Source organism: Paroedura picta, chromosome 2, assembly GCF_049243985.1.
Source record: "Paroedura picta isolate Pp20150507F chromosome 2, Ppicta_v3.0, whole genome shotgun sequence".
Taxonomy (NCBI): Eukaryota; Metazoa; Chordata; class Lepidosauria; order Squamata; family Gekkonidae; genus Paroedura; species Paroedura picta.
Genome location: NC_135370.1, coordinates 92,249,216 through 92,261,915, shown reverse-complemented (window position 1 = coordinate 92,261,915; position 12,700 = coordinate 92,249,216). Strand labels below are relative to the sequence as shown.

General features: G+C 43.2%; 1 protein-coding gene across 3 annotated transcripts in view; it reads left to right on the top strand.

Moving 5' to 3' along the window:
* NUCB2 (nucleobindin 2) overlaps positions 1-12,700 on the top strand; it is a 56,028-nt gene that overhangs the window by 29,667 nt on the left and 13,661 nt on the right. For all 3 annotated transcript variants that reach the window (XM_077321629.1, XM_077321630.1, XM_077321631.1), the window contains exons 5-10: positions 1,598-1,701; positions 3,833-4,018; positions 4,753-4,843; positions 8,252-8,310; positions 10,092-10,184; positions 11,649-11,738. In XM_077321629.1, coding sequence (XP_077177744.1) covers positions 1,598-1,701; positions 3,833-4,018; positions 4,753-4,843; positions 8,252-8,310; positions 10,092-10,184; positions 11,649-11,738 — 623 coding nt within the window. The remainder of the gene's footprint in view (positions 1-1,597; positions 1,702-3,832; positions 4,019-4,752; positions 4,844-8,251; positions 8,311-10,091; positions 10,185-11,648; positions 11,739-12,700) is intronic.

Genomic DNA, 12,700 nt, shown 5'->3' with positions numbered 1-12,700 from the left:
TGGGAACAACCAATAGATTTGTACCCGCAGAGCACAAGGCCATGCGGGGGGCATAGAGCGACAGGCAGTCTCTCAAATATGCTGGGCGCAGACCGAGCAAGGCTTTAAAGGTAAAAACCAAAACCTTGTACCGGATCTGGAAAAATAACCAGCAGCCAGTGCAGCTGCCTCAGCACAGGCTGGATATGGGCCCTCCAAGTTGTACCTGTGAGGACTCTAGGAGCTGTGTTCTGCACCAGTTGAAGCTTCTGGATCAAGCACATGGGCAAGCCAGCGTAGAGCGAGTTATAGAAATCTATATTCTGGAGGTGACCGTCACATGGATCACTGTGGCCAGGTGTTCGGCTGACAGGTGTAGGGTGTTAGTAGCCAAACTTGGCACAGATGGAAAAAAGCCTGGCTTGCTAACTTCTTGACTTGAGCCTCGAGTGTTAAGGAGGCATCAATGGTCACCCCCAAATTCCTGGCTTGGGGCGAGATCCTAAGTTGAGTCCCAGCCAGAGGAGGTAAACGCGCTTCCTCTCCTGGTCCCTTATGACCCAACCACAGGACCTCCATCTTGGTGGGGTTGAGTTTCAGGTGACTGCTTTCAGCTACTGCTTTCAAACATCTGGCAAATGGATCCGAGGGGGGGGGGGAGTCCAGGCAGCTGTTCATTAGGAGATAGAGCTGGGTGTCATCAGTGTATTGATGGCAACCCAGCCCAAAGCCCCGTACTAGCTGGGCCAGAGGGTGCATGAAGATGTTAAATAACATGGGAGAAAGTACCGAGCCCTGAGGGACTCCACAAGGGAATCTATAAGGGCCCGATAACTCCTCCCCAACTCCCACGCTCTGGATCCGGTTCTGGAGGAAGGAGCGTATCCAGCTAAAAGCTGTGCCCCTTATCCCCATCCCGGCGAGGCGGTGTGCTAGTAGCTCATGGTCGGCCATGTCAAACGTCAAATCCAGCTGGCAACGCAGATCATCCGTCAGGGCAACCAGCAGCGTCTCTACCCTATGGCCTGTCCGAAAGCCAGAATGATATGGGTCGAGCGCCAAAGTTTCTTCCAGGAGCTGGTACATCACAGCCTGTTCCACTACCTTCCCCAGAAACGCTAAATGTGCAACTGGTCGGTAACTCGCAGGGTCCTGCGGGTCCAGCGATGGTTTCTTAAGGAGTGGAGAAACCACTCTTTAAGGGAACTCCTCGGATTGCAGTTGATACTGTCCCTGAGCTGCTCCACTATCCGCCTCCCACCTCCCTTAGGGAGCCAGGACAGACAGGGATCCAGAGGGCAAGTGGTCGCCCTAACCTTCCCCAGCAGCCTGTCCACTTCAGTTAAAGAGAGCCGCCTGAATCCATCAAACACAACCTCCAATGACAGCCAGCAGGCCTCCAGTTCATTTACTGTATCAATTGTGGCCAGAAAGTTTTTTTTGAAGGCCAGTGTAATCTCTATACATTTCAACAACGTTGTCCTATGATGGTTGGTATGATATCTGTGCTCTTGCAGGTATAGACATTTGGAGTATTGTATATATAGAATTAAAATAATACTACTAATAATATCAAATGTATTCAGTTGAACATTTCTTGCTTGTGGATTATTTTCAGATTCTGGCATAGACCATCAATCTCTTCTTAAGCAGTTTGAGCATCTAAACCACCAGAACCCTCACACTTTTGAAGCTAAAGACTTAGACATGCTGATCAGAACTGTGAGTGTTAAGAACATTTATTTTACCAGATGCTTGCTTGCTATTTTTGTCAAAGCAAAGACTAATTTTCCCCTTGGCCTGCTCTGAATAGCTTTCACAGTTATACAGAAGTCACTGTCTGAGAATCTAATCTGGCTCAGTATGCAATATTGTGCCACAGAAGACATTCACTTGTGTTCAAACGCAGTCTGTTTTTTTATATAATGCCTCTTGTGGTTTTCATACTTGTGACAATTTGAGCAGCCATAGATTTTATTAAAGTCTTTAAATCTAGTTCTGCTTTGATCTATGCCAACTAAGCCTCCTACGTGTTTTCTTCTTAGCTCTGTTTAACTATAACCAATTAAATAGCTTTTAAAAGAACAAATACATTTAAATTAATGTGCAGATTGTTTTTGTGACAAAGCTGTTTACCATATAAACAACCAAAAGCTGGCTTAGTAGAGGAGAGAAAGCCATCTCTCTTTGTTTTGTTTCTTTCCTATTACATAGCTATGTTTGAACTAGAACAGCCTCTGCTGTTCACTCACAGCCCCACTGGTTACAAATTACATCTCCCTATTAATTAGCTTAAATGCTAATCCTTTCAAAGCTTGCTGGATTTTGTTAATACAGTCTATACTCTTCTGAAATCCTGAAACAGTTTTCTTATAGTATTGACTGTTAATGTTCTTTGTATAGGGGAGCAGGAAGCTTCTCAACTAATCCTGAATCACCTTTCCTGTTTATCTCTGGAATCTATTAACCATTTTCAATATGCTGTATGTTAATTTATTCTTCCACTTTGCTTATAAGTCTGAACTGATTACTTCCATTCCAAGACATTTTAATCTGGGGGAGTGCACACGAAAGCTCATACCTTGAATAAAACTTGGTTGGTCTTTAAAGTGCTGCTGGACTCAACATTTATTCTGCTGCTTCAGACCAACACAGCTACCCAATTGAATCATCCTTTATATTTTAGGGTGATTCCCCCCCCCCCTTTCAAATGTTCCTTTAGTCAATGTTGAACTGCCTTTTCTGGCTCCTGTTGGCACTTGTTGCTGGGCTGTTTGGATCTTTTTGCCAAAGAATACTTCTGATGCTTCTCTCTGAGGGCTGCATGCTCACAATAAAAAGTGGTAAAGCCCTTGTGGTACTGTGCATACCTATCATAGAATAATAGAGTTGGTAGGGACCTCCATTACTACCACCTCTTCTCCTAATGGAAATATTGCTGTGCTGGCAGAATGCTCAAGTAGGATCCAGTGAAGAAGCTTTGTTACATTGCTTGTGTTGAACAACTACTATAGCTCTAGATACCCCCAGGAAATCTCTGTACTGTATGTTTCTTGTTCATTTGACAGTTAATCATTCTGGAACACTTGGGCTGAAAGTAAATGTTTGGTTGCCAGCACTGCATACATTTATGCAAAATAAAGGTTTTGGACTTCAAGCTTGCAAGTGGAGCCATTGCTTGCCTTGAAACTAAGGAGCGAGTGACTAAGAAGTGAGCAGTTTCACAGCATTTTCGGTTCCCAGATATATGCAAGCTTGATCAGCGGTGCTGTTCAGAGGGGTGGGTGGAATACAGATGATATCTCTCTTACGTCTCGAATGTTTTTCCAGCCATTGGAAGTATTCAGTAGATTGGGGTGGGGGCTGGTTGTTGTGCAAGTGATCCACAGAATCCTAATGTCAATCTAGAGAATTTTAATTTACGGGCACACAATGTTCAAGCAATTAATTTCATTGTTAAATATTTAATTGTTTTGTATCACTGTATTTTTCCTGTACACTGGTATGTAACTCACCAAATACTGTCATTTATTGTTGGTATTTCAAATTTAGATGGAGAGTCAGTACAAAATATGGTTTAAATAAAATAAACCATTTTGCACCTGTTGTTTTTCTCCTGGGTTAATTGGAAGAAAAGGGTATAGAATGTGCCAGTAGTTCAATATATCAAGAACATTTTGGGGAGCAAAAGTGTTGCTGCAGTCTTCTAAGTAGTAGTTTTGTACTATTTAATAATATGCAGTATTCCTTTTTCTTTGTTCATATCTTTCTAAATAAATTAAAATATATATTAAAAAAGAGGTAGAAGTGCAATGGTTAGCTTCATACATTACAAGCAGTTTGGTATTTGCAGGCCACAAGTGACTTGGAAAATTATGACAAGGCCCGTCATGATGAGTTTAAGAGATACGAGATGATGAAAGAACATGAAAGAAGAGAATACTTAAAAACACTGGATGAAGAAAAGAGGCACGTGGAGGAATCTAAGTATGAGGAAATGAAGAAAAAGCATGGTGATCACCCCAAAGTTAACCATCCAGTAAGAGTGCTGTTTGTACTTATAAAATGTATATGTATATGTATATGTATATGTATACACATACATACATATATACACACACCAAATTCTCTGGTAGGAACAGCTTTTCACTTACATTGTATAAAAAATACAGAAGAATATGTGGAACAAAACATTCAGATGCATTTGGAGCTGGCCTAATTGAGTCTATAGCATATTGTCATTGATTTAATAAGACTAGTTATTTGAAAGATCAAGGTTTTTTATGGGGGGGTAACATTTCTATCTCATTTTAGTGGCTTCCAATGAGTCATTTCTTGTTCATTGGCAAAATCTAAATTAATGAAAATTTGTCCCAGAAGGATGTAAGGGAGACATTTTCTGCTCCATTTGAAAATTTCACTCATTTTCAGTGTGGCCAATGATAGCTCTCCTGTGGCCAATGATAGCTGATCGGGTTCCTTTCCTTGAGTCAGTAATATGGAAGAACTGTGGAATTATCATTCTTAACAGTAGATGTGGGACATCTATTCTGCATTTTGTCATACTTTTGGTGAAGTTGTAAAAGCTCATACTAAAGATGCTGAAATCAGACTGCATTTCATTACAGTGGACTCTGGATAAAAAGTGGTATGTGTCTTGTGTATAAAAAAGGATTAAGTAGATTTTTGGAGTCTTTCTGATGAAAGATGAAATGTATTTAACACCAAATTGAAAGACATTCTTATGAACTTATTTTGATTCTCAATTTGTAGGGAAGCAAAGACCAACTGAAAGAGGTATGGGAAGAAGCAGATGGGCTAGATCCTAATGACTTTGATCCAAAGACATTTTTCAAGTTGCATGGTAAGAAATCTCTCCTGGAAAGATATTGGCAATTGGAGCTGCATAATGATCTAGGTATTCAGAAATAATCAGGTATTTCATTCTCCTGATTTAAGAACACTGGTAATGGAGAAACCAGTCCTATTTACCAAAGCATACACTGGACTGGGATAGCTAGATTCTGATGTAGTTGCACTTTAGGGGCTGTTACGTGGGCTGTCACCCCTCCATCAAAGACTGGCACACCCATGTCAACCCTTCCTGACACTCCTGCGCAGACCCTGGCACCAGAGAGAGAAAAGCCAGATCAAGCCTTGCAAAGCATAATGGGAGAGCAACTAAAACCCACTTCTTGCTCTGAAGCAGGACTTGGAGTTAGGCTTCTCCCAACTTACTTGCTTGCAAACAAAAGAGGAATTTGTCAGCACACCTGGCAAGTACAGAGAGACAAAGGCACCCCACCCAAGACTCCCCTCCAGCCAGCCAAGCACATTGTCTTGTAAAGGGAACTGGCCACTCTCTTTCAACACCAAATCTAATCCAAGATTTGGTCTTTGTCTTTTCCCTTACCACTATCCCCAGGCACAAGCAATCACCCAGGATTTGCCAGAAATGGGCCATCAGCCCTTCTAGACAGGAAATATTTCTTCATATTCCCAGCAGCTAGTTTCTTTGTCTCAACAACCCATTTCTTTGTTGAGACCTGGCCCCAGCCATCAAACTCTTTGTCCAAGCCCTGGACAAGGCAGGATCAGCCCCCTGTAACCTCAGGCCACAAATTTCCTTTAAATATTGGGCTCCCACAGCCACAAAGTGCAGTCAGTTTCCAGGCTACAGAAACTCTGTCCGACGTTCATCTTGGTCCCTCATCCGTCGCCCCAAATTGCTTCCCTGGACCTCCGGAACTCCCAGAAGACAGGTAGATATCACTTCCAATCAACCCTTAGTATAGGTTCCTCCCCTATAAGCCTTTTGCTTGTGTACTAGTGGCTAGGAATGTACATTTCTATGCTAGAGTGTGCATGTGTTGTCTTTTGTCTAATTAGTGTGTGTTAATAAAATCCTTTCATGTTTAGATCATTGTCTGCCTTGGTTCTATCTCAGTGACGTAATTAGCCAGTAAACTGTGCAATACAAGGTCCCACGTTATGCTACGCTGCCTCTTGCTGGCTCTACTAGCTGATTCCCCACAACTAAATTTAGATACGTGTCCTTACAGACACGCATTTGGCATAACGGGGCCCATAAGGTTTTCAGGATACAAGCTTTTGAGAATTGAAGCTTCCTTCGTCAGATAGGATTTGATTTTGAAAGACTAGTTCCCTGTAAGGGAAGGGAATACTAAATAAAGCCAGGGTGATTTATGTACTGTTTTGAATAATGCAGTTGATCTTCAGTGTTGCTGTGATTTTAAGCTGAAAAATGATATCCTAAGGAGGGAAAAGAGCCTCTTGTGGCGCAGAGTGGTAAGGCAGCAGACATGCAGTCTGAAAGCTCTGCCCATGAGGCTGGGAGTTCGATCCCAGCAACTGGATCAAGGTTGACTCAGCCTTCCATCCTTCCGAGGTCAGTAAAATGAGTACCCAGCTTGCTGTGGGGTAAACGGTAATGACTGGGGAAGGCACTGGAAAACCACCCTGTATTGAATCTGCCATGAAAACACTAGAGGGCGTCACCCCAAGGGTCAGACATGACCCGGTGCTTGCACAGGGGATACCTCTACCTTTAAGGATGGAAAACTCATATAAGCCTATAGAACTAGTTGCTTTGTTCCTGTATTTCCACTTGGCATTTCTTACCCAGCCAGTGTTTATCTGAGTGCTTTAGAAATTAACGCCAAACTGAGTGGATGTTCATTTTGATGTTATTTACTGTTAAACTGCTTCCTATATATTTTTAAAAAATACCAGGCAGTGGTTTCCATTGATTCTTTTGGGAATTACTTTTGGGGTGGTGGTCATGAGGCAGTTTGTAGCAAGTACTCCCTCCTTTGCCACATTCACTCCACAGACCACCTGACAGTTTTGTGAGTTTTAAAAGGTGTCCAAATGTCATTTGTTTATTAAGATGAGCATTTTGTTGGTTTACAGTCCCATTTAGGGACAGTGGGAATTTTGAGACCAGGATTTTCAAAGTCTCTGCTTTCTTTCATACAGAAAAGAAAGTGTATACATTTTTTAAGTGTGTGTATTAAGAACATAAGAGCCCTGCTGGACCATACCAATGGCTCATCTCAATGGCAAATCAGATACCCACAGGGGGCCTATGGATTGGGTGCATCTGCTTGCTACTGTCCTTCAGCAAATGATATTCTGACAGTTCCTGAAAACATGGAGGTGACATTCAGACATTATGGCTGATAGGATTAATGGACTTATCCTCCATGGATCTGGTTTATCTCTATTTAAGGTAGTCACTATCAGCACCATCCAGTGAATTAGCTGTGTGAAGGTTGTTGTTGTTAGGTGCAAAGTCATGTCCAACCTATCATGACCCTATGGACAATGATCCTCCATACCTTCCTGTCCTCTACCATTCCCTGGAGTCCATTTAAGTTCGCACTGACTGCTTCAGTGACTCCATCCAGCCACCTCATTCTCTGTTGTCCTCTTCTTCTTTTGCCCTCAATCACTCCCAGCATTAGGCTCTTCTCCAGGAAGTCCTTCCTTCTCATGAGGTGGCCAAAGTATTTGAGTTTCATCTTCAGGATCTGGCCTTCTAAAGAGCAGTCAGGGCTGATCTCTAGGACTGGCTGGTTTGTTTGCCTTGCAGTTCAAGGGACTCGCAAGAGTCTTCTCCAGCACCAGAGTTCAAAGGCCTCAATTCTTTGATGCTCGGCCTTCCTTATGGTCCAACTTTCACAGCCATACATTGCAACTGGGAAGTCTATAGCCTTGACTAGACACACTTTTGTTGGCAGGGTGATGTCTCTGCTTTTTAGGATGCTATCTAGATTTGCTATAGCTTTCCTCCCCAGGAGCAAGCATCTTTTAATCCCCATCTGCAGTGATTTTGGAGCCCAGGAAAATAAAATCTGTCACTACCTCCATTTCTTCCTTGTCTATTTGCCAGGACTGCCTATAGTTTCACTAGCTGCTACAAGTTCTCATATTTTAAGCAGCAGCTTAAAATAACTGCATAATTTTATCCATATTTTTTATTCAGCTAGCTGTTTTTTTAACTCCTTTCTTAACTTTTTTCTTAAAGCCTTTCTTTAGAGTAAGGTACTCTGTCATTTATTCACTTTGGGGGTTCATTGGTTGTTCTTTCGTATATCTGTCAGCAGAGCCTTTACAGTTACCAGACAATGAATGAGAAATTTCACTGTCCCACTTTATATTACAGATGCTAAGAGTTACTATTGTAGGCAGTTGTCTCTGACATGTTGAGCTGTGAATTTATATTTGTACGTACTTAATTTTTTTATAGATGTCAACAACGATGGTTTTCTAGATGAGCAGGAATTGGAAGCCCTGTTTACTAAAGAGGTAAATATATCTAACTGGAGTTTTACAGAACTGCTGAAGTCCCTTGACACATTCAAAGAAAATAAACAATGTCCCTCTAAGCTAGTGTAGCCTAAATGTGTGGGTTGCTGGGGTAGAGCTTCTGGTGTCCTATGCCTACCGATTTCTTCAATGATCATATCCATAATAGTGCAGGTTTTTCCTATTTGTTATGTGATGATTTTGAAGTTTCCTCTCTATAAAAAATGCAGGAAAATTAGTAATTTTCTGCGCAATTGAAGAGGTGTATGAGACTAAACACAGCAGCCTGCAGTAAAGCAGGAGAGTAGCAGAGGAGTTTTTGACAATATTAAGAATATTCTGCATAGCTGCTATGACAAAACTCCTGTTTTTTACAATTCTGTGGGCTTTAAACTCCTTTAAAAACTCAGAAGAAGGCTATTTGAAAACCTTTCAATTCCTGCCACTATATGCATATACCTACTCCAGTTCTTTCTGAGTTGGGAGATCCATAAGCCAAGAGATGCTAAGCAGTACTGAGATGCTAACCAACATGACCACAGTGACTCCAGCATTGGGTCATGGTTCCTGGCATCAGTACGATCAGTGCAACAAAGCTGCGGATTTTTATGGGATGGAGGGGAAGTTTGCTTGCTTACTATCTTGCTGTCAAGCATGGGAACCTGAAAGCCTAATAAGATCTGATTTCAGCACGTTCTTACATGAACTAGAGCTTATTTCTTCAGATGCTTATGGGTAGATTGAAAAATAAGATACATGCACCATTTCCCAAGATTGTTTTTGATGTGGGACACATCTGGCATGGCTCATCAAATGGAAATGAATATGAGCATGACTTCTGTAGTCCTGCCCCTGGAATGCACTAGAAGATGTAGGGGGCTGAGGCAGCAGCTGCCCTGCCCATGAGGCCTTAGCAGTGGCCACGGCAGGCCTGGAGGCCTAGCCAGCCACTGAGTGCACAGCGGGGGCTGAGGCAGTGGCTGCCCTGTCCTGCCCCTGAGGCCTTGGCAGTGGCCAGCTACTAGCCAGCTACTGCGCACACAGTGGGGGTCAAGGCAGCAGCTGCCCCGGTCCTGGGGGCCTAGCCAGCCTCTGCATGTGCAGTGGGGGCCAAGACAGTGGCTCTCCTGCCCCCTAGGCCTTGGCAGCGCCCATGCCAGCCGCTGCATGCGCAGTGGGGGCCCGAGGCCAAGGTGAGCAGAAAGTGGAGTGGAAATGGGAAGGGAGTGTGTGTGTGGAGGTAGGAAGGTTGGAAAACCAACAGGTAAGGGGGGAAGAGACTCTCTGTATGTCTGTGTGTGTTTGCAAGGGACCAAGGAGGAGGTTGTGAAATGAACAGGTAAGGGGGGGAAGGGATGGGCATCTCTCTTTCTCTGTGCATGTGTGTGTTTGCAAGGGAGGGAGGTGGCCCTGAACAAGTAGCTCCAGAGCCAAGTATGTGTCCCATGAGAATCACTGTCTGTAGATTTTTTTCAAATCTGTGTGTATGTGTTGAGAAAGAGATTTTTCATAGACAAACATTTAGCTAATATTTACATCTCTAGTCTTCTTGACAGGAAAAATCTTTTGAATTCAAGGGAGGTTTACGTGGGTATTCTGTTCATGCTTATCAGTAATGTATAAATTTCCTGGTAATTTTGGCATCTAGATATTCTATTGGTTGTATTAACAGAATAATCATGGACTTCTGATAATTTGTTATGTTATCAGTGGTGAATGAAATAATAAACCTGAATATAGAATACAAAATAATTTAAAGTGTATTGTTTGTTCTGTTTTAGCTAGAGAAAGTCTATGATCCCAAAAATGAAGAAGATGACATGGTAGAAATGGAAGAGGAAAGGCTCCGAATGAGAGAGCATGTAATGAATGAGGTGGGAGGTCTATATATTAATGAAATTGCTCTCAACTTCTAATCTGTTACCAGCCTTCAAGTGCTTCAAGTTCATCATTGAATGCCCCCAAACCACAAATGAAACATTGGGGCTTAAAAACAGCACTCTTGACTAGGCAAATTTATTCACATTGGTGTGTTTTTTAATATTTGTAGATAGTAGCAAAACAAGTTCTTCAAAAAGTTCCAGTTTTGATTTGAGCCTGGTTTGCGTTTTGGGGAGAACCTATTTCTCCCCTTGATTTTATTTTGAGTTCCCAGGATGGAAGAGGAAAGCTTCTATTGTTCATTCTGAATGTAAGAGGCACAAGTTTCTCCTGTGTGCCACGATGTGAGATTTTCTTTTTAGGATTATGTCAGCAGTATAAAACACTTCTTGTTGGCTATCAGAAGCCATTTTAAGTTGAGAGCAGGATAGAAGGAAGCAGTGGTTTTAAGCCTTTGAGGAGTCCTTCTTCCACTCGTGTGGAAGGTCTATAGCAGTGGTCCCCAACCTTTCTGAGGTTGGGGACCGGCAAAGCATCGGGCCGCGCCTGCGGGCCGCGCCCACGCTTCGGGCCGCACCTGCGGGCCGCGCCCATGCATCTGGCCGTGTGCCGCGCCCGGCCCTGATTCCCTCTCCCCGCCCTCCCGCAGTAAGAAGCTTCCCGGGCCGCAAGCTTGCAGCCTGGGAAGTTTTTTACTGTGGGGGGGGGCGGGGAGAATGAGCCGCGGCCCGGCGCTATGGCCTTCGCGGTCCGGCACTGGGCCGCGGCCCGCAGGTTGGGAACCACTGGTCTATAGTTTAAAAGCAGTGCAGTGTTATACTGTCTGCTGTTTGTCCTCTTTAAAAATAGGCAGCATTAGAGTAGTGTTTGCCTATCTACAAAGTAGGGATGTGTTTCTCAGTATGCTATTATTTCCCCCCCCCCCCCATAAATTTTCTATGAAAGTATGTTAGGTCAAGTTGAGTATAAATGAAGCTATAGTGGCTTAAAGCAGTGGTCCCCAACCTTTTTATCACCAGGGACCACTCAATGCCTTTTACTGAGGCCCGGTGTGGGGGGGTAGTTTACTCCTCTACTCTCAACCACTGCCCTAACGCTCTCTGATCGCTATGGTAATGTTTAAACATCCCTTCAAAATAAGATACAGACACGCCACAACAATGAACATAAGGAACATTTTATTTTCATGGAAATTTTAACTCATGACAATGACAAATCAATGGGAACCCTGAGTTTGTTTCTCTGCAATGAGATAGTCCCATCTGGGAGTGATGGGAGACAATGACACCCGAAGTGTGTTGTAAAGGGCCGGGGGGGATGAAGTAAAGGGCCGGGGGGGGAAGAAGGCGTCCTTTGCGGCCCACCTCCAAGTAGTCGAGGGACCACATGTGGTCCGTGGGCCACAGGTTGGGGATCGCTAGCTTAAAGTATTTATCTGCTTGTATGTCTTTTGAAAGGTTGACATCAATAGAGACCGGTTAGTAACTTTGGAGGAATTCTTGAGAGCTACAGAGAAAAGAGAGTTTTTGGAGCCAGACAGCTGGGAGGTAATAATATTTTTCGAGTGAAACATGCTACAACTACAAGCCTGATAGAATCACCAAGTAACTTATTTGGCTTGAAGTTCTGGTTTTGTTTTCCTCTTTCCTTGTGTGTCATTATTAATAGTTTTATCAAAATAAACTGTGAACAGAGCCCAGGAATGCTGTGCACAATCCCTTTGTTGGGACAGTATTTCTATTTTTCCTGATGCTTGGAACAGTGGAGACATTCAGCCATAGATATTTCTGAATAAAGGACAAACTTAGGCTTGGATCCAGTGGAGTGTAACCTTGGATGAAGACCACCCACAGAGCATCAGTGTTTTGCCTCCCTCCCCTTTAGCCTGAAATGCCCCTCCCAATTGCTGATTGGGGTTGGAGGACGCAGAATTTCAGGGGGCATTTTGACCTGCAGCAGGAAGGAGATGAGAGAGTTGTTTTCCTTGGGTGGAAATCCTTCTCGCAAATACACTCCACTGAATCCAAGTCAGGAATTGCCACTGAATGAGAATACTTTTTTATTTTTTAAATAAATCCCTTTACTTGTGTAGCAGAGTTTATGCTGTTCTCCCTGAATCCTTTGTACACTTTGTGTATTTGGAAACATTTTCCTAAATAGTACTCTCTCTGTAGAAGATGTCTGTAGAGCTCTGTCCTTAACAATAGGAAAGAGTACAAAGAAGTGAAGCTTGCTACAACAAGCACAATACATTTGCAGGCACCACTCCTGTGCATGTCCAGTTTCCTGAGTCCTTAGTGGGAGTTCGGGGGGGGGGGGAGATACATTCCATGCAAGAGAGCTCCAGTGCATTCCTGCCTGACAGTTCCAATTGTTTGTTTGGAATTAGGAAAACTTTGCATAATGATTTGTGAACTGAGGGCAAGAGTAGCAAGACTGAAGCTCCCTTTCCCTGGTGGATTCACTTTTGGGGAAATGCTAGTGCCTGCTGTGGTAGAAACTTTATCAG